This window comes from Syzygium oleosum, unplaced genomic scaffold (assembly GCF_021117445.2).
Source record: "Syzygium oleosum isolate NSW1041296 unplaced genomic scaffold, Sole_v2.1 Sole_v2.05, whole genome shotgun sequence".
Classification (NCBI taxonomy): Eukaryota; Viridiplantae; Streptophyta; class Magnoliopsida; order Myrtales; family Myrtaceae; genus Syzygium; species Syzygium oleosum.
The window spans coordinates 4,745,541-4,773,405 of record NW_026607489.1 but is presented as its reverse complement, the minus strand read 5'-3'; the positions used below and the strand labels follow the sequence as shown (position 1 = coordinate 4,773,405).

The 27,865-nt window shown below is 37.1% G+C and overlaps 1 protein-coding gene across 6 annotated transcripts; it reads right to left on the bottom strand.

The window, feature by feature from the left end:
• Positions 1-218: 218 nt before the first annotated feature.
• Positions 219-27,379, bottom strand: LOC115676337 (calcium-transporting ATPase 3, endoplasmic reticulum-type). 6 transcript variants are annotated; one of them, XM_030599214.2, is made up of 34 exons: positions 27,220-27,379; positions 26,922-26,972; positions 26,787-26,820; positions 25,699-25,716; positions 24,343-24,479; positions 22,830-22,904; positions 22,014-22,059; positions 21,096-21,155; positions 20,917-20,997; positions 19,780-19,865; positions 18,893-18,994; positions 18,357-18,410; positions 17,892-17,993; positions 17,123-17,181; positions 15,491-15,635; positions 14,137-14,244; positions 13,348-13,500; positions 13,124-13,228; positions 11,976-12,172; positions 11,225-11,336; positions 9,523-9,621; positions 9,290-9,435; positions 9,111-9,168; positions 8,093-8,185; positions 7,628-7,678; positions 7,410-7,541; positions 5,315-5,416; positions 4,534-4,588; positions 3,410-3,495; positions 2,480-2,628; positions 1,667-1,772; positions 1,515-1,568; positions 1,123-1,171; positions 219-796 (listed from the first exon to the last, which is right to left on the bottom strand). In XM_030599214.2, exons 1-34 carry the CDS (start codon positions 27,349-27,351, stop codon positions 729-731), a joined length of 3,105 nt encoding a protein of 1,034 aa, XP_030455074.1. In that variant the 5' UTR covers positions 27,352-27,379; the 3' UTR covers positions 219-728. The 6 variants fall into 6 exon arrangements, 4 of the variants coding, with proteins under 4 accessions (XP_030455074.1, XP_056167382.1, XP_030455078.1 ...); XR_008816587.1 differs by lacking the exon at positions 219-796 and having other exon boundaries at positions 1,130-1,171; positions 1,515-1,589; XR_008816588.1 differs by lacking the exons at positions 219-796; positions 1,667-1,772 and having other exon boundaries at positions 1,130-1,171.
• Positions 27,380-27,865: the final 486 nt, after the last annotated feature.

Sequence of the window (27,865 nt, the reverse complement as noted above, 5' to 3'; positions counted from 1 at the left end):
ACAGAGAATGGGTCTGTTACTGAACCATGCACCAATTTATCTCATGAAATTATAATTGAAAGGGGTAGAAAACTCGAGTTACGACACACATTTGAGGCATTTACAGATTTAACTGGTTATGTCATACCAGATTTGGCTGTATCCAACGCTTGAGTTCTATAGCCAGTAATTGCATTCTTGAATTCTTTAAAATAGATATGCTAGATTCAAACACTCAGTTCACTCACAATTAACTTGGGTATATAAAAACTACAGTAGCCCAGGTTAACTCAGTTGACCCAGTTGCTGAAGCTTTGACAGTTCTCAAATCAGCCTCTACAATTCCAGCAACAGGCTGCCTAAAAAAAGAATAGAAACCGACTGACAGTAACAGGCCAAACAGCAAAAGACGCAGTTCGAGTCTGTTTGTCAGGGTTTGAGGGAGTAATTGCTATTGTGATGTTACTGTGGTGTGAGATTTAGATACATCTTTCTGTTAGCTTGTTTTCTTCTCCATATAGTACAACATTGCACCTCTTCAACATTGCAGCTGGATAGGAAGTCTCAAAATTTGCAGAGTTCCTCCTTTCACAGTAACTTTCTGAAGCAGACAAAAGCCGGAATGGAGCCTCCACAATGAATAGAATGCAGCTACTTCCACAAATGGTGTATGATACGTTACCCAAAATTGCTTCCATAGGAAGTAGTGTGTATAAATAACTTGGATTGGATGCGATAGCTTTGTATCTTCACTTATCACGCAGTTCCCGTTTAGGAAGTAATTCAGATCGCCTTAGTCTCAATTTGAATCTCATGCCTGTTCATACAGGAAAGCCAAGTAAAGGATATTATCAAAGCAACCGCCTGGCTGGCAGGGTAAAGACTAAACTCTAGTCATTAAAAGAGATGGCAAAAGCAGTTAAAGGTCAGTTACAATTAAATACTAAATACTACACTAATTACAGCAAGGCTCTCGAGATGAAATTCAATTAACTTCAGGCGGATAAAAATAGCTGATTCACGGGCTGCATAATGCCATCTAGCAAAAATTAAGCTTATGGTATTTGTCTATGTACTATCCCAGTATAATGATGGGTATATATGATCTATATGGAAAACACAGTATGGTGTAGGTAAGATTACCGCAAGAATTTCTTGAGAAAAACTTCAAGACTTCATCGATAATTATAACCTGCAGTTGATATTACATGATGATATTTAGTGTATAATGATCAAAATTTTACTCATGAAGATGAATGCAAAATCAGTAACTAAGGAATAGGTCAATTATGAGTACGAGATCAGAAAGTATATCTCCTGAAAATTCCGTGGGAAAATGTATTAAAGCTTCATCTGGTCTCACATTAAAACAGACCACTAGAAGGTCAATCTTGAAATGAGAAAAGGACCAATGAAAGCATCTAAAGCAGAAGGGAAGCAATATATCAACTAAACACTTTTATTAGTTTGCGGCATGCCATTGGGTTATAAAGAGAGATTCAAATTTAGCAGATGACATGTTAAGCACTACTTACAGGGAAGGAAAGATACAAGACAACAGTCCATTCGGCCCAAGACAGCGGGGTTACCTGCAATGCATGTCATTTAATTTTATCAAGGAAATATCTATGAATTGTCTTCAATTATCAGTTGTATCTCGGATGGGCCCAAATGAATAGCCACTTACAGAGAAAAGAATGGACAGTGGATGCACATATAGTATTAATATGTGAAGAAGCATCGTCAGGATGATGGAAGCAACAAGCCATAAGTTACTCCATGGAGGGATAACACTAAAATTAAACATGAAAAAATTAGCAGGAACTATTGTTTTTTTCAAGGAGAAACTAAAGAAGCTGCAGAGGCTAATATCAGCAAACAAACTAATGCCAGCATTATGTCCACCAAATACTGTTTACACAGTCTTATATTAAGCACAACCTGCTCACAAGTGACATGCGTTTAATTTCCTAATGATGACCACATTTTTGTCGTCTGGCAGCAAGAAAACTAAGGGCCTGCTTGGTAAAACTGAAAAGTAAGTGCTGAAAAATAAAGTACAAAACTCAAGTGTTTATCACCTTAACTGTTGAAAAATAAAATAAAAAAAATTATTTGATGGTAATTAAAAATTTATAGCCGAATGTTATTAATCTCTTACCAAAGATAGAGAAAAAGACCATCAATGGCAGGTTGTATAAAAAAATTTACCAAGATTCTAATTACAATCTATTATTCATGCAGTGAGAGCGGAAGCTTGGGGGTGATTAGCAGATGAGATCAACTGAAAGAACTAAATCAAGCATTATAATTTGAAGCTTCCTTGAATATACCATAGATTGACATAACAATCCCAAGCATGTATCTATTTTTTTTTTTTGGTCGCTAGCATGTATCTAATTAAAGGTATACCTTTTCAGGCACTAGCAAAGGATGAGAAATAGACCAGTCCGATACCAGATATCAAGGAAGAACTTAGAAAGATGAACTGGATACTTACAGCAGAGATTGATTTTCACTAAGATTATTCAGGGCATTGAACATCTCAACGACAACAAGGACAGTCATCGATACAGTTGAAGGATGCCGGTCATCAAATACACTGCATGGATACATCGTCTCCCTTGTTGAGCAAGTGTCAAAATTCATCTGAAAAAAATGCACATTTAGAGCTTCTAAAAAAGACGATTTAAGTATATAAAAATTATCTCAAAAAGGTAAAAAGCCAAAGAAGTGTATGTTTCAGCTAAAACATGACTCGCAAAGAGATGAGCTCTCTTTCTTTTTTCTTTTCAATATATAAAAAAGAGAGACATAAAATAAGAAACTCCAGCTTTGCCTCGTATTCAGTCCCATCAAAGATATCTCCAACAGCAGATAGAAATTTTATGCAATCTAAGTAAGAAAAACTGGAAGATTGTTCCTCAGTTGTCCTCGGAAGGTGTAATTCAAATTATCTTTCTTGAGAGGAAACTGAGGAGATTATACCTAGAGTTGACAATTTGTGTGTCAATGTCGTAATTGTGTCAAATTTAGGTCTAATCCATTCTTGCATGTTTATCAATCATGTCACAAATTTGAAATGCAACGAAAAGCTTATTAAATGGGTTACATGACACAATGCATTTAAGATAATCCACTCATATACATAATAAACTAGTAAAAATGTGTTAAGACATCTCTAAACATGTCTAAACATGTTTATAAATATTCTAGGATTGTCAAGGAGAGGGAGGGGTGGGGGTATAAATGAAACCATGATATCCACTCTATTGCATCTTCCATTTGACACAGAACTCTGGGTGACCTATACAAGTCACCTATGTATATTGTAAAGCAAAAAGAAAATAATGTAGATGTCATAATGTTGGTTTTGCTATACTCACAATTTTAATATTTAATATGCGAAGACTAGAATAGGAACACTCACCAATTCACTGTATGGTAACTTGGGACCACTATCTGCATAAACAAACCACCATATGAATCCCGCTACAGTGGCAAGGCCTACATAGGCTGCAACACACGGATACAAATATGCATCTGTTATCATCGTGACATATACAATAACATTCGACCGTTAATAGGAAGGTGTAAATCAGGAAAACTACAAAACACATATAAGTGTAAAGTTATAGTAAAGCATAAATTTGGGTAGAAAACTCAAGGAGAAAGTAGATATCAAACAGTCCTCTGCCATATCACGCGCAACAAAGCCCATAGTGCTTGATTTCTCTCATTGCCCAAAAGAAATCTCAATTGACATTGAGTTCCACCACCATGCCACCGTCTCTTAATGAACAAATAAACAACCAGAGCATACATCGGCACCAAACTAGTTTGCAGAAACCATATGATGTATAAACCAATGAAGACTTTGTTTTTGATGTATCATGATATATGGCCATGCCATGCATATCTCTTATGAAACGTTTAGGCCAATCCTTGTGGTTTGCTTGTTTTTCTATGAATCATGCATGTCAATGCTTTTAGAGAATCTTGTATTTAAGTGTAGAGAGCCTCTACTTTTTGCATTCAGCACACTGGGGTAGAATGTCATAGTAATAGTATGATTTGTGGGCTCCTGAAACATCCAGAATGTGCGTGAGGACATATCCAAAAGCATAAGAATAACACAACTCACCGATCCTTGAAAAGAAAAAGATAATTTCTCACGTTTCTTAATCTCATGATAATCCATCTTTTCCTATTTCAGAAAAATACAAAGAAAGTCTAATATTTCTTCAATTAACAGTTGGCCAATACCTAGAAACCAAAGCTCACAAGAAGATATCACACGTGATCCATATAATAATCTTTCTTATCATTGGATGATGGCATCATCGCTGAATGCAACATCAGCCTGATGATTTAGGAGAAACTAAAGACGTGCTTTCACATCCTTATATGATGTTTTGGCTAAGCATGTGTTTTGTTATTGGGCACCTGATAGGATGCTCATAAATCATACTGCTTCTTCACTAATGCAAAATGTGATCTAGGAAGCACATAGACAAAAAAGTTACAGGCAAGATGTGATCAAGGAAGCACAACCTCCAATTACCAAATAACGGAAGAATAACCATCCAGTGACCACGGCTTCACCAACCTGAAAATCATAAGATAGACGAATAAAATTTGAAGGAGCATAACAAGGAGCTTCTTGCCAAGGTAAAAATCCAATTCCATATAAAAGTGGTTTTACGAAGAGCTTGTAATGGATGTAATCTTCACGCCAAAAACAGGTTACACATTTTTAAAGTTCAAATTGGGACAAAGTGAAACATGATATAAGCTACCGGGGGCAAAGCAACCTATTTCAGTTTTCAGGGCAATGTGCAATAGAAGTTAGTTCAGCAAAAGTATATTTTTCCCTAGATAATTCGATATCACAATTTTATCAGCATCTCCTTGGAATCCTGAACATAATTCATTCTCTCTTTTCCTTTCCAGGATCGGAAATTCCTTCACCATATAGGCTACAAAATACCAAAACAAACACTGTTTTAACGTGAGTAAAGGTATGTGCCTTGACTGCATGACCAAAATGGGTACACAGAAGAAGATGAAGTTAGTTTTGGAAAACAACACTCTCATTAATATATGATGAGTTATTACTTCCATCTACTACCAAAACCATTTTTCCCCATGACAATTACCGTTAGCCATAAAATACACAAGATAATAGAAGAATCAGTCAAATAGGACTTCAAGCATAATTTTAGAGTGACAAAAAATGATAACTTTTTTTGTTCAAAGGCACTAACAAGTAGAGATACAGAAATGCGGTCATAAAAAGAAATTGAGATTAATGGCCAATGCAAATGACGCAAACCTTACGAGGTTTCGCTCTCATCACGTCAGAGTCTTGTTTATTGAAGCCAATTGCAGTGGCTGGCAATCCATCAGTAACCAAATTGACCCATAGGAGTTGGACCTAGAAAAATTAAGCAAAACCGTCATCAAAAACTCGATTGTCACAATGAAATAGATCATAAAGAAATCTAATGAATTCTACATTCCTTATGTCACAATGAAATAGATTGTTCGGAGTTCTTAAAGATGCCATCGGTTAAACAAATCTATGGTGAGTCACGATAATCTGTTAGGCAATACCTTTTCTAAGTACTTTTTGCTTTTCCGAAACTGGGTTTGTGCGCTATTTGACTCTTACTTAACACAGGACACCTAAAACCTTTAAAAACAGGCAAATGTTGTCATTTAAATTTACACACAAGTTTCTTCATAGTTTCCATCTAACTAGCTTCAAGTACATGCAAACAGCATGGTGCAAGACGGAAATTTATAGAGGGGAATCAGTACGTTGTCTACATATAGTTTATCAGCACTAAGAGAAGTAAGAACTCAGAAATAAATTAGAAGTTTGACATCTCCTTTTGGGTGAGATTCAACACTGGCATAGGTAATTTAACGTCTTATTGGCATGATATACAATTCAAGCCTTTGAAATTCTACTTATAGAATAATTTTGCTAGGCAGAGAACAAGGTAGCACCAATTGATTCAGTTAAAGAAACTTGAGAAGGAATGTTCTCATCAGATGTTTCTACTGTTTGAGAGATAACAAAAGAATTGAAGGCTTGTGAATTCTACCCATCTTGCACAAGTTCCAGGCAGATTTGGCCATGAAAGACAGTGACATGTTTATGCAATCACAGCAGTGGCTTCAGCCATTATTTTACTTTGAAAGACACTGCCATCACCTAATTATTCTAGCAGTAAAAGTTTCACAAGAAGCATTTGGGAGATGTTTGCTCCTTGAGGCCCTTTTCTGCATACGAAACACCAACGAGGGAAATCCTCTGAATTAACATCTTTGAACGAGAGGACAAATGTCAAATTCATGCATGATGCTTGCATGAAGAGGGAGAAGACACTTTCTTTCCAGCTTCCTACTGCCGGAGTATGGGATATTTTGTTGTGGCATGTCTTCGTGATCACTAGTTAATGATTTTACATATTTTAGGAAAGAAAACAAAAGCATGGTTTTTCTCTCAGTATTCTGCCCTTGGTGGAGACAGTTCATTATAACCTTTACAAGAGGAGAATTTTCTGAACACAGCATAAGGATTTAAGTTCTTTTTTTTTTTTGGTAAGGAGGATTTAAGTTCTTTAACCCTCTTAAATAGCGCAAATTGCAAGTAAATCTTTTTTCCATGGGAAAGCATCACTTAATATCAATTTCAACAGATGCTTCCCTATCTTACTGATCAAAAGAAACTTATCCATCAATACTCCGAGAAAGTGAAAATCCTCATGTGGACAAATAAAAAGCCAACATTTGGTTGAGATCTGTTAAAGTATCCAACATGGCTTTTCTATAAGGTTTAAATGAGCTTTCTATTCACATAGCCTCGACCACCTAACAGCTTAAGCTTTTGGGATGAAAATTCTAACATTGTATCAGAGCCCGGTTCCGCCACAGTTTATTTCGCTTGAAAGACTCACCGTTCATCAATTCCACATGTCGTTTTCAGTCCGTTTGCACTTGAGAATGGGTCTTAACGTATCCTTCATGGCATGTATATAGCATTTAACTGAGCTAGATATTTATGTAATCTCCCTTCACCTAACAGTTTAAGCACTTAAATTGGACATTCTAACAAGGTCAATGAGGTATATCACTGTTCCAGGGTACATCCATCTAAGGTGGAGTTCCACATCATCAAAGAACAAAAGGAAATGAAAATGAAAAAGCCAAAACTTGAGGACATGCAGATATTAGATGACGAACACTACTTCTACGACAATCTAGGTATTATCCTGCTCAAGCAAGGTTGTGATACACAGGTATTATCTTGTGGGAATGAACTGAAGCGAGCAGGCAATACAGAGAATTATTCCTTCCTCTAACTAGATAAACAGTCAATGAGTAGACTCTGAAAATTCTAGCAATAAGAAAAAACTCACAGGGGCAAGGGTATCAGGAATTCCAAGCACAGCTGCCACAAAAATACACACGACTTCACCAATATTTGATGATATCATGTATCTGATAAACTGCTTCGTGTTGTTATATATTGCCCTTCCCTCTGCAACAGCCTGCAAGAAACTAAATGTTTTGGAAGCGGAAATACACAAAATAACCTTTTGTATATAACAAGGAAGCTTCTTGCCAATAAATTTACCGCAACAATAGAAGCAAAATTGTCATCGGCCAAGACCATGTCTGAGGCACTCTGCAAGTTCAAGAGACAATAAAAAAGTTAAAAAGAAATCCCAGAAATCGTTTGGAAAATTAAACTACAGAGTTTTCCCACTAACACGAGTTACTCCAATTCACTCAAAAACGTAAAGTTGTTATAGTAAAAGTAAAAAGCATCACATAATTACTATCATGTGATGCTGAGAAGTCATGAACTATATTCAGTAAATATGCAGAGAATGAAACAATAATCATTGGCTGTTTGTACACGCAGATGTATGAGAAAATGTCCATGTGTAATGTAAGGTTAGGGTTGAAAACATAATACAATAGACTTTAAAGCCCAAACCTCTCCTGCATTCATATAGTAAGCCAAGGTTGACTTCTTGCAAAAAGTTTTGTTTCTTTAATGTTAACTTCTGGCGGAAAGCTAATTACTCAACATTACCTTGGCAACTGCAGTTCCTGATCCCATTGCAATACCAATGTCTGCTTTCTTCAGAGCAGGTGCATCATTAACCCCATCACCTGTCATTGCAACCTAAAGCATACATAGGTCTGACAGATCAGCTATATAAGATAGGTAGGTAGGAGACAAATTGCTCATCACACATCCACACCCTAGTTGACACGGTGAGAAGGAATTTGTCAATGACATTATGTCAGTTCTGATAACGACTAGAGGAATCATTGTGAGTTGCACTAATCGTGCAATCATCACTGCTCACCCTGCATTGCTCCAGAAGGGTCCTATAAATTTCTCTACAAATGAGTTGGAAGTGCTACTTACATCTAGTAAAAACCATACTTATAGACAGTAGCTCATCAAGTAACAAAAAATTGCAAAGTTAATGTTCCCTGCCTGGAAATGGTTTACAAACAGCAGAATTTCCAATCAAGAAGACTAACAAGAAAAATACAAGAAATTCGACTGTAATAGTTAGCCTCTTTTCTTTTTTCTGCATCTCTTGATCATATAAAAAGGAAAAAAAACAGGTGACAGATACAATGGCAGAAGAGGAGTAAAATTCACAGATACAAGGATTATACAGAAGAGTGTGCTACAGGAGATCTAGAATGTATAATTAAAATAATTAATATAAGCAAGAAAAAAATAATCACAAACTGAATCAAGCCCTTTTATACTCAACAGATCAGAAATACATATATCCATTGGTAGTTTAGCAGCCGTGATATTTGAGTCACTTGTGCTGAATATTTATAGAATTTGTAATTTTGAAATTCTGCATGTCAGTAAGGTCCAATATCAGAATCATCATACTTAACAGAAGAGCAGATATTACTCTTAAAGTTCTTTCATGAAGAATCTTTGTTTTCTGCCAATAAGCTTGTGGTACACAAAGAAAGAAACATCAGTGAAAGCAATTACGATCATCAATATTCTGTCTCTGCTCATGTATTCACAAAGACAACCATTCATTGCAATAGTTAGCACTGTAGCCTACCACTTCATTTTGGTGCTGCAAAGCCTCAACCAGCATCCTTTTGTGAGAAGGCTCCACCCTGAAGCACAGTACAAAACATTAGCCATCTATTATTGAAGCTTGTCCCACTCTATCTTTAAAATCAGAGATGGGCCATTATATCTGGGGCATCATCTTTTGAAGTAACAAAGAAAATATACCTGGTGAAGAGAGCCATTCGTTGCAAAGCAAGTGTTTGTTGTAAAGCTGAAAGTTTTTCAAACTCAGATGCAGTATAGGAATGTCCCGAAAAGTCCACTAAGTGATCAAATGCGCCTATCTTTCGACACAGGGACTCAGCTGTGGACTGAGATAGAAAAATCTGATCAGTCCATGTGAGAAACACGACCTCCATCCACCATGACTAATAATGTGTACAACTAATTCCAGTCACCTTGTTGTCCCCTGTCACAACAATAACACGTATTCCAGCAGACATGCATGAAAGCATGGCATTCTTGACTTCTTCTCTGGGTGGATCAAGCATTCCAACCTTCAAAAATATGGAAAAATATGGATCAGGAAAAGCCACCAAAAAAAACTACCAAATAACTAAGAGGTTAAGCTTGGAGACAAGAAACCAAACCATTCAAGAGTTACAAAGACCAAACCGCATGAAACAAACAAATCTGAATAAAAGAAATGCAAGACATCATTTCTACATAAGTTCTCATGCCAATTCTGTCATTAGTGATATAGAAAAGATCTTGTGGATGAGATCACTAGGGGCAATTGTTCATCATATTTAATAAGGAAAGTTCCTCTTGCAAAACATCGATTAGTTACTTAATTTGTAACTTAGTGCATTGAACAATTTATGTTTCTTAGTGGAAAAATATGTTTCCTGAGTGAGTTACTTAACAAGTGCCTCAAGGGCAATCGTTAACAAATTGCAAAAAAAACTTATAAGGGAAAAGAGCACAGGCAAAAACGTAAAAGTTGAAGGCCAACAAATAATTGGTGCAACACCCAGAATAATACACAAAAACCTGACACAAGAAATAAATTTTGGTCGTGAAAGCATGCAGTCGAACCAATTTAGATTTCCAAGAAGTTGACATTTCCTTCATTGTTCATCAAGGATAGCAAAGTATCTGCCGCAAGAAGTCAGCCAATTTCTTTTTCACCGAGAAACATCACGGTGGTAGTTAAACCATAGCACTTTAGTTGAGAGCATGATGCAAGTACCACGCGGTTTCTGAGGATTCCGCTAAGTCCAAAAGCTTTTATCATTCTTTTTATCTTTTCCTTTCCTCCACTATGAAAGTAGAGATGAATTTGGATAAAAAGGAATACTTTCCGTGTCCCGGAACCTGGATATTACAGCAAGACAACCTGCAACATTCTCTTATTACTTGCTTTAAATGCATCAAACTCAAAAGTATCCTCTCTGCCTCCATAATGAAAGAACCTCTCATCTGCTATGAGAAGGAAAAGCTGGTACCCTAGTGTACTAGTTAAGTTACAACGGGGGTATTTTAGATAGCTTTTATGCTTTTAGTTTCCATGTCTTTGTGAAACAAGAGTACTAACTTATTTTCAAAGTCCTTGATCCACAAATCAACAATATTTCGAGGCTCATTGAGTGAGGTTGGGGCAATCTACGAGATTCTTTTACAATATACTTATTTGAATAAGATAGTAAGTTAAATAAAGAGTACCAAGATGCATCCCATGTACACCGTAATAGGGTTTAACGAATATAAATAAATTAAAGAAAAACATTGTCCGGAAATAAAATGAACATTTGTTTTAAAATTGAAAGTAAAGAAGATGCAACATAATACATGACAAGCTGCTCTCTTGGCTTTTACTTCTTGTTCAGTGAAACATAAGCCATGTATAAATTTCTCCCTCAATAAAGCATCCTCCTCAAGTAAGTCCAAAAGTATAACAAATCTGCACGATTTTGCCTCATAAACTAATCCAGCAACAGGTGCATTACTATCAGCTTTGTAAACAGAATCTGAATTATGATCAGTAGCAGAACAGAATTCAAGAGTGATATAGAAAACGCAGCACACAAGAATGGTGCATTGTACATGGAAAATATGTTTAAAATTAGAAAACACAAGCACCTTTCAAAGCAACTTTACCATTCCAATAAATGTCAGGTCTTTCTCATCATCAAGAGAGAGAGTCTGTTGGCCCAAGGGCATCCTTTTTAAGGCCAGTGCCAAGCATCTTAGAGTTTCTTTTCCTGCAAAACTGATCCACCAATGAGTTATTCATAAGAAGGCTCAAATATAAAAGTACATTTATGATGCAAAAGCCAAGCTTATATTGACTTTACACTCCACTCAAACTGGAAACAGCCACCAAGAAAGATCAGCATCCATTCAAACATCAGAGACCAATACTTTATTTCCAAGCCAAGTAGAGAGAATTGATGTGACTGGCTGGCTGATCCATGGTCATCAGCCAAAATTTCGAGTAAGGGAAAGTGATTGCTCAGTAAGTTAAGCAGCAGTTGAATGCATGAGGTGGCTCTAGAAAAACTAAAATCACTTGCAAAAGGAAGTTCTCAATGCATTATTAAAATTTTCACCCACATTAACCCAGAAAACATATATACGATTGACTAATTGCTGCAACAAAGCAAGAAATGAGGAAAATCCACAGTACATTTAAAGTCTTTGTGGCAACCAGATCATTGTCATGACTGCCAGTAATAGCAGATAGCCATTGGAACCCCAAAACAACTGACTTCAAGCCAAAGAGGAACAAAAATCTCTCTTCTACATGTCAGAGCTATTCTCCCATTCGACAGAGCAACGTGACAGCCAAAAAAGAATGAAATTCGATGAAAGAAACAGAAGGGTAAATGACCATTAGCGAACAACTAACCTGTGGAGCCTGGCCTCTAGCTCAGCTTGAATATTAGTAGTCAGTGGAACAGTGGAACTATCATCATTGCACAGTATGCTAGTGCATCTTGAAATAATGCTTTCAGGAGCACCTTTTGAAAACATTACTTCCATATTTTTCCGGCTATAAAGAACACTCATCATCTTGCGGTCCCGAGAAAATTCTAAAACAGAAACCTGCAAGAGGACCTACTCAACTTTGGGTTTCTTGAATGGCAGACTAAATATTACTCAACTCTTGTAAAAGTCTGGAATCGTCTAAGATTAATAAACAGATACACTTCCAGACTTTTGGAAAATGGTAAATACAAACTTCAAACAGTAAATTAAAGATAATCTGTTACTAATCAGCCATGACAGTCAATAAACCTTGATCTAAAAGCTTCACCTAGAGAAAAACTGAAAAGTTATCAAATAAAAGAAACCGTTTGATGTGGTCAATCGAACAAAAGATATAGACAATGTCAGTTTGCAAAGACTTCAATCTAACTGATTTACAAGTTTTTTCCACACATTCTAGACACTCAAATATTTTCATCTCTCTTACATAATGTGGACTTCCCATGACAAGCGATGAATTATTCAATCTGATTTTCCTAATTGCAAACAGCCATAATTTACAGGCTCCTTGACCATCCTGAGCTTTGAAAATTGGTTTAAATATTGTCCGCCAATACAAATTAAATTATCGCGAGGCTCATTAGCTTATTTTCCCTATAACACATCAAAGACACAAAAGTTTTTCAAGAGAAACTGCTACTTACGTTTTGATGAATTCAAGACATTGAAGCCAACGAAATAATGTCAAATGCATACAGATCTCATCTTAGCATCTGTGACTGCATGAGCACTATTCACTTGTCACTGTACTTTAACTGATGGTACAAGTGAATAAGAGCTGCAAAGTCTTAAGCTGAAACAAGCTGTAGGATTTTTCCTTTTTCGTTCTCTATTTTTTTTTTTTTGGGTGGGGGGGGGCGCGGGGGAAGGGAGGGAGCAGGGAGGAGGGGGACTACCCACTACCTAGTTCTCTTATTTACTTCACCAGAGAAAAGTTTATTTTACCATCAACTGCACAAGTTAAATGAAGAGCGAAAACCATGCAACAAAAGTTTCACAACCACAAACCTTCTTAAATTGGTTTTCCCAGTAGTGATTACAATAAGAAGCACGTTCATGCTTGCTCAGCACGTTCAGGGCAGAAGGCATAGAATCAAAGCCAGGAAGGCCAACCTGAGAAAAAAACGATAGATTTAATTCCAAACAGTTGCCTTTTAAAGGTAATACCATTTAGAGGCAAAAGATATGCTAAAGAAGTGGACTGCAGCTATTAACAGGGCAGGTAAACCAACCTTCTCTGCCAAAACTCGGAGAGCAACTTCAGTTGACTCGCCTATTTTTTCATAGTCTCCTTTGTCTGGATTATATTGTAGAACAGATTCATTGCAAAGAGCAGAACACATCGCTATTTGCAGAAGACAAGGATGCTGAGCAGGAAATTCAAGCTGCAACACAACCAAGCATGTTTAGTGGTAGGTTTTAAGGAACCGCGGAGGCACCGACTCCAATAAAGTAATGGTCTAAAAACAGATTATCCTGGTCCGCATAATTATAACTAACTAGGGAAAGCAAAGTTGGTATGAGCATGTTCATTCGGTATCTTCTCTGATTATGATGCATGTAGCAGGCAGGTCATTCCCACCTTCAGGATTGTTTTTAGTAGCATGGAGAATATCTATATTTAACTCACTATTTTGTTGTATAGGTGTTAAAATCCCAGAGTTGCCTGCAATGAGAACATTGCTTAACGATTTAACTAATATTAGCAGAATAGTGAATGTTTCGCCAAACCAACTTCAATTCAATAACCTTGAATCTGCTCCTCTAAATAGATGGTCCCTTTACAGAAGAAAAAACCTAGCTCTAAAGAATTATTTCAGAAGTGTGAACAATCACAATAAGAAGTGAACAAACGACTCAGAAAGAAAAGTGAACAAGCCAAAGTAACAACAATACATGTCAACATTTTGCTACAAAAGCTAAGATCTTGAAATAGTCTCTATGCATAAAGGCACCAGAAAGGATGATATATTTCCTCCAGTTTAAACATTATGACTATTGAAAACGAGGCAAGCCATTACCTTCATCCCCCTATTATCAAAAATAAAACCTTCTGGAGCATATGTTGTCCCACTAACACTGTACTCAGCTAGCATTGCACCATGGTGCACTGAATGAACAACACATATCTGTTCCAAAACGACAAGGAAAATGCGTCATTTAGATGACAAATACATCTTGAGCATTATTCTCAGTGAAGAGATCATACAAGTATGATAGAGCTCGGGATTGGCATAGGTGAGAATGTACTCTAGGTTGGTGTAATGAAATAAGAGATGAAAAAGTACACAACTTCTTTTTAGTATCGTAAGAGAAATCCCTTGAAATAACCAAGAACAATAGGAACGAGACACATAACAGGGGCATATCTTATATTAGCCTTCAATGATTACTCATCAACACTTTTTTTTGAGCGGAGAGTACTAATCATCATTGACAAAGCATATGTCAGACAAAAGAAGCAAAGGATGATTATGGGAAAAAGTACAGGACAGGACAGGATAAAAATTTCAGCACAACGACACAAAAGGGATTGTTTAACCTACCCTTTACTAGTAAGCTTATTGCAATTGTGCAGGAAGAAAGAGAACAAGGACCACAACCCAACACACAATGAACCAAAATTGCCATATGGCGTGATGCGCTCAGAAAAAGGAAATAAAGAACTCTGAAAAAACTATTATATACAATTCCTCCTTGTGATGGAGCACAAATAGCCATGCGATTATTAAGTCTCTGGCAGATTGTTAAGAAATCAAATTTTAATCAACTGATAGGGTTCATATCTATGATTTCGACGAAATGGGAGCCCCAACTATTCTTGAATTCTCCACCACATGAAGACCACATTTGATAATAAAACAAAGTAAAGATCAGATTTTTTCTTTTCTATCTGAATTGTTAACTGGTAATTAACCATCTAGTAATACTGTCATCCAACACCATCAATAAGTAAACAAATGCTTCCAAATCCTCTAATCAGAAAAAGACACTAACAGTCGAAATGCCACCAAAATCTCTCATCATAAAAAAGACATTATAAGTCAAACACACCATGTATTGGGTACGAGCCATTCGTATCCCAATGCAGATTCTTAAAGGCACTGGAATACAAATATATATTTGAGAAATTGGGGAAAATGGGAAGAAGAAAAGTTTTGAAAAATTTTATTATTTTTAATAAGAAAGGAGAGGAGGGAAATTTTCAAATTAGAGGCATTTTCTACCGATTTTCTTCATCCATGTTGCTTCCAAACATAGCATAAGGGAATCCACAATAAAATTATGAAATCAAGAGGAAAGAGTACAAGAAAAGCAGAGACAGCCAACACCGGAGAACGAATAGCTGGAAAGAAAAGGTTCGGTGTTAATCACCTTCGAGACAGACATCATGTTGGTGGTCAAAGTCCCAGTTTTGTCACTGCAGATAACAGTTGTGCAACCTAAGGTCTCTACAGAAGGCAAAGATCTTACAATGGCATTCAGTCGAGCCATCCTCTTCGTTCCAAGCGCCAAACACCTAAAAGTAAGATTAAGTACCGCTATTTGAGTATCTTAGGTTAAATGTCTCACATGTTGGAGAAAAGATACTAGATTGCTGCATGAGACCACATGTGAAAATTACATTGACTGCATTGGTCCTATCTATTATACTTCTGAGGATGCAAACATTTAAAGCAGATTATGTGTACTACATGTCACTTAAGCAATAAAGATGTAAAGAAATTCCTAAATGATGCAAACCAAGTTTACCTAGATCTTTTGTCAAAGTTCCATTCTAGATTTCTTTCCTTTCTTATTTGAAAGAGTTCCTATACTTTGACAAAATAGGGATGCCTCCCTTTAAGGTTCTTTTGCAGAGTTAATGATCATTTAGTGCATGCTTCATATGTTTCTGCCGCAGATCCATGTTAAGCAATTTGCCTGGTTAAAAAGGCATGATAAATGAAGTAAATTGTCAATTTGACATATAATCTAATCGCGGAGTTCAAACAAGAGCAGTACAAGCTATTTTAGATTACTCTTTTTGGATTCCATATGTTCACAAGTAAAACCAAACATGATAATCAGAATGTCAAGTTGCATAATGATGGAAAATGTTAAGAGTGATAAATATTATGTACCACACCACGTTTTTTATATGAGAAAATAATAAGCTTGCATAAAGGCATTTTTGCAGCATTGCATGCATCTCAACCTCACAGTTTTTTAACTAGTCATATGCACAACATCTCAGATTCAGTCTATTCTCTTAGGAGAAAAAGAACAAATACTAATGCAAAAAAGAAGCACATGCTAGACATCTTGGCTTCAATCAGCAATGACAAAGCTCTTTAGGAATCTCATGCTGACAGCATGCCAGCAAAATTATGCAATATCATTTTCAAGAGATGTCCATTATTTAACTAAGTCATATACATCCACCATACAATGATGCCGTAATCCAGAGAATAATTGGAATTATTGAGCAAGCATCTTCTTCTTCCACGTTATTATTTGCTTGTCCTGGTCATGGCAAGGTACCAAAACTGTTTATCTATGGGGTTTCGGTGGGCCTTTTATACATGTAATCTCCCTTCACCTAATAGCTTAACCTATTGGATTGGATTTTCTAACATGTTATAAGACCCTAGTTCCACCCGTGGTTATTAGTGTATGTGGCTCCACTCTCGTCAGTTCATGTGCCATCTGAGCCCATTTGAATGTGAGGAGTGTGAAAGTATCCACATAACTTAAGCTTTTCGTTTGCCCTTTCAAAGAAAAACCATTCAAGGACTTGTATCTGATGTTTTGCAACCACTTAAAGGAGATTTAAATGTGTTCGGCACTGCATGTTCTGGCTTCATCCTTGAAAACTTTTGTGTTGAGTTACCATATTGAGAAGCTCATAACTGAAGATGATTTGGCTCGAGTTGACGCCATTGCAGGAACAAAAATTAATTTCTGGTATTAATCTATAACTCCCTGTGATTAGTGCTAATCATTGTACCCTTGAAAAGCACTTACGTGGTCACAACAGCAGGAAGCCCTTCTGGAATTGCTGCAACTGCAAGAGCAACTGCTATCTGCACAGGCACAAGAAAACAATTTCATTTCTTATTTGTAAGCCTATAACAGAACTAAACATAAAAATGCGATGCAACTTGCAAACAACTCAAACCAATTCCAGAAAAGCTTCCTTCATGGTTCAAGCCATCACTAGATTTATAAATCAGTCCGTTTCTGATTTATACTCCAAACAAGGATGTTCAGAATCCAAACACTCATGAGAAAGCAAGAAATGTAACTTAGGGTGTGTTTGTTTCGCAAAAAATGTACCATTTCTAGAAGGAAAATAAGTTCATTTTTCGGTGTTTGGCTAAAACCTAAAAAAGACTTGGAAAGTATTTTCAGTTGTTTGGTGAGGAAAATCTGATCATGAAAAATATTTAAAAAAATGTGTATTTTTAAAATTATTTGTTATTTTAAATTATTTTTATTAAGAAAAGAAATACACGAATGTTTTCCTCCTTAGAAAGAAAAGAAAAAGAAAAAAAAGAAAAGATAAGAAAAATTATTAACAAATTCAAGATGAGCAAATTCCAGAAAGTGTTTTCACCTTCTTAGGTTAGGGAATTCACTTTCCTAATTTTATACATGAATGTTTTCTTTGACCGGAAAGTGTTTTCAGTTGACTTACCATTTTCGGCGAACCAAACGGATGAGAGTCCGGAAAATGGATTCCCGGAAAACATTTTCCCTCAAATAAACATACCCTTAACCACAAAAACATTACCTTAAAGTAATGAATTGCACCCTGTAGAAATCCACCGTGGGCTGGGTCACGAAAGTGACCAATGTTGACAACCCATACTAGCACACATATCCCTGCAATGACCTAAAGACATGTAACAAAGTTTAGAAATGAACAAGAACTAATGACAAGGACAAAAAAGACACTTTCAGGACCCGGGGAAGCATAAATCACTAATTCCAAATCATAACTCGAGGTCAACGAAGAGCCAGGTCAAGGGTAATAAAATAGTAATCCAACAACAAAGGCAGTGCCATAGTGGGTTTTATCAAAAGTTGCTAATTGAACAGGTCCCCCTAAGACCCAGCTATAAAATAAGCTTTCTCCCCTTATACATCCAGTTAAGTGTCACAAGTATGTAGCAAATTCTTATGTTGAAGATAACCCCAAGGAACTTCACTAAATTGCAGGCCATATAGAAGTGATAATAAAAAGCCAACAAATCACCTTTGCCAGAAAAGTACCAAATTCATCCAACTTTTTCTTCAGTGGTGTCGCCTCCTGCAACCAGTTGGAAGCATATTAATTCAGGTAGAGCTTACGGCAATTTCTTAAGTAACAGAAAGAATGAATTAACTAGTTTAAAAGCTACAGTTTCATGAGATCAGCAAAAGTGATACTGAGGTAATTTCAAGGTATGGTAAGTTGAGACAAAATTTCCTTGGTTAATTGCCCAGTCAAGTTATCAACCACATATGCCTCAAAACAACACTTGGCCCACTCATAAATCAAACAACTAATAGATTGCATTGCAGAAATGTTACATGAAATAACTGGAGCAAAAATATCTTTCAAAGCAACCAAGGACGAAGCACATTGAATATTCTTAAACAAGACAAACAGTTTACTCTAACCACAGGATATACCAAGAATAGTAGAAATTCTAAAGAGCGGGCAAAGGTTCATTCACATGCAATTAACAACCAAAAAAGTTATTCCCAGGAAGAAATGACAATGACAGGTGATGACTTGGTTATACTCACATCCCCTGTTTGCAACATTGAATCACGTATGCTGCCCATTGCTGTGTTAGCACCAACTCCAACAACAATAGCTCTTGCCCTGCCCGAAACTACCACAGTACCCTGGCAGTGAACATATCCAAAATCATGTCATACGATTCATGCTACAGAAAACATTGGAGCTACCATAGTTGAAGAGCACATGAGCAAGAGGCGAGCAATTTTAGCTGGGAGACAAAGTCTACCGATTTCCGGGTTTTTCTGGATAAGTTTATTTACTGTCTCGAAATCCAAGATAAATGCTTAAAGGAGAAATACTTTTGCACAGAAGTAAAAATCGGGTGCTCTGCACTTTCTGGATGAATTTTGACTGATTCAATGTCAATGAGTCTCTTTTACTCCTCGTTATTTCGTTTATATTTAGATATATTTCTCTCTGTCACTGTGCTTCCAGCTGCATCAAGCTTGGCTGGAGTGCCCTACTAATGTTTGTGTGCCTTTCCCAAGTAAATAATACAATAAGTAAACCCACGCCCCAGAATGGTTGGCAAGAAGAAATAATCCAAAATCCATATTGTGAGTTTGTAGAGTGCACAGCTTCAGACATACTTATTTGGCATATTGACACTGCACTAGGTACCACGAGATGAAGAGCAGCTCTATCTTTGGGCAAGTCAACATCTATGTAATGTATAAGGATTCCAAAACACCAGATTATATTGGAACCATATGACTTAACTTAATTTGCACGCACATCTGGAATTGTGTAGCAAAAACTTCTGGAGACTAATAAAAATCATTGAATCCCTTGAACAGAATGCAGGCTTCTAGCAAAGATGAAAAGAAACTATAACATGCTTTTGGTCCCAAATTCTGTCCATGAAGCAGTAGGGCACATAATCCTTTACCGAGAAAAGTATATTCGTCTTGTCTTGATAAACAGCATTAGTCGTCACAGCGCACACAAGCTCTTTTTCCACGGAGCAGCTCTCACCTATCACCAGGAAACAGTTTCAGCTGCTAAAGCATGCGTATGTTCAAACTTCAACGACTTATTCCTCCTCGGGATAGATAAGGCTATAATGTTTCAGTGAAGCAAAAGCAACATCTTTAACTGAAAATTACATCTATATGATGCGATTATGCCAACCAAAACTGCAGACGGACAAATAAATTATTCTACTGAAAAAAAGTACTCTAAAGCATTGGACGTCTTTTTCTAGCTCTATTTACTCCTGCTCTTTTCTCCTAAAATTTCCTGCCCCTTCATCTCTTCCAGACATAGATCCTTAAACTACTATTTTGACTAAGTCCATGAATATCCAAATGTATTCTAGAAAGGTCACCCAAAATTTACCTCACCACAACAAGATCTATGAAAGCCATAAGAACCGATTGCATCAGATTATATTTCCAGGACAACATGAACTCCATAGTCAGGCCTTCCCTTCAGTCACATAAACTTTCAAACATTCAAAATAGACAACAGGATGAAACTAACAGATCATTCCTTTCAAGAAAGGGTGTATTCAAACTTGAAAACAGTGTCTGGTCTTCATCTACAACCCATTGAAGGATTCCAAACTGAAAAGTGAACATGACAAAAATTTAATATGCATGACGGCTGAACGAGGTGTACCTCACAAAAGTTATAAAAGGAATTGGATAAGACAATGATAAGAAGATTGATATGCTTCACCTAGCACATCAATCATCTTAACAATGTCAAGCAAATCAAACATCAGGGAGACATGTAAAAAATTGGTTAAAGTTTACTCTTGATCAAGCTCACAATATCTAGTATGTCTTTTCTTGAGCACACTGCTTTCTTCGATCAGTGAGTCATATAATGGCCATCCTTGTCAAAGAATTTATTTATGTTCTCCCTGTCTTTCCCCATGTTCCATTCTCTCCCTAAACAGACCAAATCAGGCCCAAATGGCTCCGCACCAGGAGCTAAGATCTTAGCTTCTACTGAGACAACCCTACTCCCCATATTGTTTAGCAAACAAAGCTGAGAAATTAGACATATAATGCAAAAATACCTGTAAGAATGGCTTGATCAACACGTAACTGATTACTTAACATCTCAACCATTCTCAAATCAGCTGGAACTTTGCATCCGACTGCTCATCAAACAGAAGACGGAAGTCAAGCTTTAAGAGCTAATTATGTTCTAAATCAAGTCGACCTTCTTCACGATTTTAATATTTCACTAACTGACCACTAACTTCTACAATATCTCCAGGAACAAGTTCTGTAGCTGGAAGTATAGAGAAACAACCTGAAATCAGAGAGTTTTTCATGAGGATAAGATATATGAAAATTAATATGAGGCCTTTCCGAGATAAAGGTTATGCTAATGCTATATGCAAAGCCAAAAAAGTACAAGACCAAACATTGTTGCAAAAAGAAAACGTACTTTTTCCGACCAAAAGCTAAGCAAATTTTCGTTTGAGGTGTGTGTTATGTGAGTCAAATGTGGACACAAATACAAAAAGTTTTCCAGTTATAAAGGTATTATTGAAAGGAAATATGGAAACTATAATTAGAGTTCTTCATCAATCTGTGCAAAACAGAGCTGCCAACAGGTGTAACACTCTTGTTAAATATAACACATGCACACTACATAGTAGCAACCCAAGAGAAGCTAGCGAGAAATACTTTTGAGAGTTTGTATTCAATGGAAACAACTTGGTACAAATGATTTAAACTGTCTCGTGTATGTGAAATATGCATGTACCTTAATGATTGAGACAAAATGCCCAACAAACTTCTCTAATTCGTTTCCTTCTTATTAGATTATATGGCCGCACCCTCTTTTTTCCTTTTTTTTTTTCCTGTTGGCATCCTGAGGCAGCAATCTTTCTAAGCTGCACTTCTAAGATTTTGGCGCTGATTTCCATGAAATTATCACATATATAGGTGAAAACACCCTTAAAATTGCCAATTGATAATGAGGAAAAGCCAAAATACCACATTCTTTAAAAGAAGAAATTTCTGAAAGTAAATATACTTCCCCGGCACCTCATAAGTGACCCTTTCACTTACAAAAAGAGAATATGAATAAACATGGTGAACCTCACTACGTTAAAGCATAATTAGCAAAGAGAATATCCTCTTTTCTGGAATATAAGCCTACCATTTCTCAACACAGTCGCAACATCAGCTTGATAAGCACGTAGCTCCTACATTGACAGGGTGAGGGATCAAAGATCAGAAAAGATAATGACTAAGATGTTCAACAAAAGAAAATAAAGAAGAATAAAAGTCACTGTGGCATCTCCTGTGATGAAAGTGTAGGAAATAGAGGATATACCCACTAGTCAGTTATGGGGAAGGGGGACATGGGACTCAAGCCCAACACCAATAGGCCTTAATAGCCTGATGGGAATCAGCAGCACCATACCAATTACTTCTTCCTCATATACCTAAATGGAGCTCTTTGGGTCTAATTCCGAAATGTTGTCATAAGATAAGCACCTTTACCATCAATATGATGCTATACTCACTGACTTTATGCGAATAGTTGAGCATTAAATACACATTCTTGGACAAAGTCTACTACAGCAGTGGAAACTATGCAATCTTTAGCCGCACATCACCATTGAGTCTGTCACATAATTCAAAAATCGGGAACCTATCCATCAATTAAACTGGGTTGAAAGGGAGTCAATCACTTATATAACCCAATAAAAAATAGATCACATATTTAGTCCAGTGAGTCTAGGAAATTAGTCCGCCTATTATCAGGACATTCACTGAATCTGGTCTCATAGAACAAAAGAAGTCTTCCAAGGTAATTTTTTATTTAAGGAAATTCGTCTGAAATAGAAGGAGAGCTTTCTCTGCAGATCATAATATCGAAGGAGTTCTCCAGGTATTTTTCTATTTGAGGATCACTAGGACAATTATTTCCTTGCGCTCATGGTAACATAAGCTTGAGTTTGGTAGTTACCTCAAGAGCTTTCTCTGCATTTGTTTCAGTAATTACTCCTACAGCTGCATTGGCAGCCAATATCATCAGAATCACCTGTGCATGTGATTCGATCAACATAACTCTTCTTTGAGTGAAAAAGTTTAGGCAAAACAAACAGTAAACTATAAAAGAAAGAAACAACACCACTTCATGATATTACACATCTCTGGCTAGTTAACCTTCATATACTGTAAAAGCAGGCAAAAACATCTAGAAATGTTCCATACCCACCCATGCCAGAAATTAGCATCTTTGCAAACAAGGAAAAGGAAAAGAGCTAGCTTGCATGTGCAATCTGTTGGGTGATTCGTGGTTTGAGCTGAACTAGATTATAGATAAAGGATGGCGAGGATCAATATGCAATCCCATTGTGTTTGCCCTTAACTTGTAAAATCAAATCTTCAGCTCATTAAGTCTATGTATCTCATTATGCAATGCAGTGTCCTTCAACTTTTCAGCTCTTGGAATACTTCTGATGAACTATCTACCTCTAAAAGTCTCATAGTGCTGCCACTTTGTCTCAAAATTGCTTGGAGAGAAAACAACAGAAGAAATGTGATGGAAGTCAAAAATCAAGATACGGTTCCTCCTATTTGGACATCTTTTTAATGGTTGGGAAATTCTTTTTCTACCTTTTGCCAAAATTGGGTGTATTAAGTAATTTTTTCCTCTTCCTATTTTGAACATCTTTTCCATGGTTGGGAACTTCTTTTTCTACTTTTTGCCAAGATTGGGTATATTAAGTAATTTTTTCCTCCATCAGATGCTCTTGTACATTTCTATTAAAGTAGACTATTCTTTTAATAATTTTTTTTCAGATAACAGTTTACAAATAGAGAAAACTATTCGAGTACAACGGAATATGCTTAAACAGAAATAAGAAACTAACAAGAGGACACTAATTCATACAAAAAGTATAGAGCATAAAGAATGCTTAAACTAGCAAAAAGAAAATCAGCAGAAGGTTCAGATTCTTAGAAAGTCTTTTTTTTGGTTACTTAAATGGACCATGTGAAAAAAGAAGAGCCGCATTGCAAGCCTTCTTGGAAAGGTGAGAGCAGGAAGAAAAGCTCCAGACATGAAACTGCTGATTTCACTGTGACAAAAAATGTTAAACAAATCCACAGTGATCCCTCCCTCCCTCCGCACATGGTATTAAGAGTCACCGGAAAGCCACACATGTTATTATTAAAGATTTAAAAGTCACAGGAAAAGGCTTCTCCTGAACATCTTTTAAGAACCCTTTATAGTGGGTGAGAATGTCTCATAGAATGCGATCGCATCAGGCATTAAACAGGCATGGAAAAGTCACTGGAAAGCCGCACATGTTATTTTTAAAGATTTAAAAGTCTCAGGTAAAGGCTTCTCCTGAACATGTCTCATAGAATGCGATCGCATCAGGCATTAAACAGGCATGGAGAAAATAGTTAAGGGTACTTAAGATGGATGCGGAAATATCAGCTCAACCAACAGTAATAGCACAATAGTTTACCGAAGGCTCCAAAAAGGCTGTTAGGCCAGTTTCACCATTAACCAGAGCTAAAACAAAGGACACAAGAGCAGCTGCAATTAAGATCTTCACAAGCAAATCATCGAACTGCTTCAAAACCAATTTCCAGAAGGAAGTCCCTGGATTAACCACCAGAATAAAGAGAGAAAGACCGTAAGCTTTTCCAGTATTCACTAAAGTGATTCATTGACATTTCCATAAAGGATAAGACCAAAAAAAATCGATGACGCACTTGTCAAATAAACTGATTTTTTCAACAACTGAAACCAAAACGAGATTAGGGCATGTTGTTAACTAATGCTATTGAGTTAGGGATAAAGAACTTTGGGACAATTTATTCATATACAATTTTATCATTAGCATGTTCCTGAGGAAGTATCACCAGTGACTGAAAAGGCAAACTCATGTAACACCTCAATATTGTGTTTATAGGTAAGCATAGTCCGATGAGTAATTCTAGGTTGATATTTCATTTTATAAATTCAGTTCCTTTTATCTCTTTTATCACCAGTTGAATGCCCATTTCAAGTATGATATATTGCAAGTTCTTTCTAGTTGATTATGAGAATTAAAAATCACTCCATTCATAATGTAATTCTGATTTTGCTGCAACATAAATGCATATGTCAATCCTGATTTTTTAATTCTATGCTCGGTACTGACAACTGAGTTTTAGCGCGCTTCCAGCTTTTTAAGTTTGACATACATCCGACTTAATATAGTTTCAACCCAAATCTAACTGTTTTGGGGAAATTCTAATTTAGTTCTCATCAGGTTGGCAGATTCAATTCAGTGGCAATATTTAGTCGATTATGCAACCAGACATATGCGCATGTATTTATCACACAAAGTAAAAATTGGAGGATTTATAAACCTTTATTGTCTTTTTTTTTTTTGATCGGAAAGCCTTTATTGTCTTTCAAGACCTTACTTTTTGCAGTTGTTCTTGCTTAAAATGCTTGCGTTGTAATTTATTAAAGTGGTAAAGCATATCGCGTGACACAAGCCTCTTGGTTCTTCACTGGTCATAAGAGGCTTACATGGTATAATCAATTTTACGCATTATGGTATGCCAGCATTTTTAAGTTTGGGACTTTACAAGGAAAAAACAACGGATGGGACTCAGAAAAAGAGCTCGCCTCAAGTACTCGGACTTTCTTCAATGTTTTTTCTACAAATGTTTGATTTTTAATCCCTGAACTCCTCATAAATTTAAGTCGCATAGAATGACAACAAGCTAGAGATTGAGGAAGAAAAAAATGATCAAATTACGCGCTTGCTTGATTAAAAGGTTTTTCTAGAAGGGGGCTGGAGAGAGATGGAGAGAGATGTGCTTACTTTCCTCTTCGGGCAACACTGCAAACCATCAGCAGATCATGAAGCACATAAAACAAGGAGTCAGAAGATTTAAGCACTATTGACTAAACAATACAAATATCACAAGATTGCACCAGAAACAACAAGCAAAAGATATTATTTCAAGCATTGATTCATTTTGCTTATCATTATACTCTGCCGCTGCACCTAGAAGAATTTCATTCATGTGATACTAAAATCAAGATTCCAACAAAAATATAAGTTAGCTACAAAGAAAAACTAATTATGGAAAGCAAAGGAGGACAAATGAGTTCCAGCTGTCCAATTGCTGTCAAGAAGATTGACAATAAAACGTAAACTGAACTAGAGAAGGAGAATCAAAACACAATTCATAACCAGAAAGGAAAAATAAGGGGCTAGAAGAAGCTTAAAATGCATTATGAGTAATCAAACGACAACTTTTGCGAAAATAATCTAATATTGAGCAGCCATTGCTTCTCCTTGAGTGGCTGTCAAGCCGAATTAATTTTTATCCAGCGGTCATATCAGTGAAAACTGTAACTGTTGTTTTAGACTAAACGCCTGGGAACCCACTACCAGAAAAGTAAAGCCATCTAGTCTACCTCACAGTATATCAAAAACTACGGTGACACACGGATGCATTCGTTTAAGATCTAATACTCTATACATTCTGTATCTCATCTCTCTTTTACATCACTAATCTGTAAGGGTACATTTTCGCCTTCGTCAAAAGCAAGTTTCAGTGGCTAGAAAGACCCCCCCCCCCCCCCAAAAAAAAAAAAACAGAAAGAACAAAGGGTTCTTTGTGCCTTTTCATCAACTACCAAATAACTTGTGACTCAGATGCTTCTAACTCGAGCATTAGTAAATTATTTCACTTTATGCCGAAGACAAAAATGGCTCGAATTTCATTCCTCATCTGCCCACAGGTTCAGTGCCAACTGATTGCAAGGCGCAAGACACACAAGAAAGTGGCTAAAAGAAGACCTACGGCCAAAAGCAACAGCTTTAAGCACCAGCCCGAGTATTTGAGGAAAAGGGAAACAGATGCGATCACAATTGAAGTTCGGGTGAGGACGAGGGCATACCATTTTTACCAAATAGCCTTGCGTGTCTCGCAACCTGCCACAATGAAGGCCAAAAAAGAAATCAACCTCAATTCATCGAACCAAAACTCCAATTTCACACGGCCCGGAAGGTAATCCCAAGCTCGCGAGTCACACCTGGGAATCGCTGAGCCCTTTGCTCGGGTCCACTTCGAAGAACTCCAGCACCTGAAAGTCACAACCAAGTTTCAGTAATTCGAACACATTGCCAGGAGGCCACTTCCAGCTTCCTCTAATCGCTCTGATCACAGGACGACCGAACCGCAGGAGACGAGATCATCGAGCTCGAATCAGGCGGCCGAAACTAGAAACGCATCGAAGGCAAATCGGCCCCTCTCGCGAGAAACAATGCGCCCCGAGATCGATCCGGTCTCGAATTCAAGAAGCCGAAGGCGGTACATTCGTGCGGACCTACCTCGGAGACGGATCTCGCGTAAGCGTCCTCCATTGAAGAACGCGCGGAAGGCAAGATCCTCTCTACTACTGTTCGATCTAAACGAGGAGGAGAGGGGGAAGATCGGGGAGACGCAGTGGTTTTGATTTGCATGCTGATGAAGTGCGCAGGGGCGTTGAGGAAGGTGGAGGAGCGCAGTCGGACGTTGTGAGCACGCGACGTCGAGCTTGGGCCGACTTTCTCTGGGCCCACGGCCCAGTACGTCGGTTGGCCCAATCCGATCGCGTCGGTTATTTCCCAAGGTGATCGATTCCCGGGTGGGTTGATCCCGGCCCTAGAACCGGGAACCGACCCTGACACTCCCCGTTCAATATTTGGAATCGTGAACTGAACCAGTTGGCTCCGGCACCGGCTGTTCCCAATTCAGTTGCTTGGGAATCAGCCCCCACTTTTTGCAATCAAATTCTTACAATAAATTCTAAATTTTATATCATTTCATTATAAAAACATGGGCTGGTCAAGTAGTTTTGTTGGTTTTTATTCGTGGTGAAGGCCACGGTGCAATTCTCGTTGGGTCGCTTCTCTTTAGGGCAAATATCACAAAAAAACTTCAAATTATGCCTACTGTTATACAATTACCCCAAACTTTTTTTTTGTATTTTATGTC

What these genes read in the sequence shown, in the direction of transcription:
- LOC115676337 (XM_030599214.2), bottom strand. Translation starts at nt 27,351, where the DNA reads ATGCAAATCAAAACCACTGCGTCTCCCCGATCTTCCCCCTCTCCTCCT. An exon ending in TTGATAATAGGGGGATGAAG is followed by an intron (nt 13,501 to 14,136) that starts GTAATGGCTTGC and finishes GTTGTGTTGCAG; the next exon opens with CTTGAATTTCCTGCTCAGCA. An exon ending in TCCGAGTTTTGGCAGAGAAG is followed by an intron (nt 13,229 to 13,347) that starts GTTGGTTTACCT and finishes TTTTTTTCTCAG; the next exon opens with GTTGGCCTTCCTGGCTTTGA.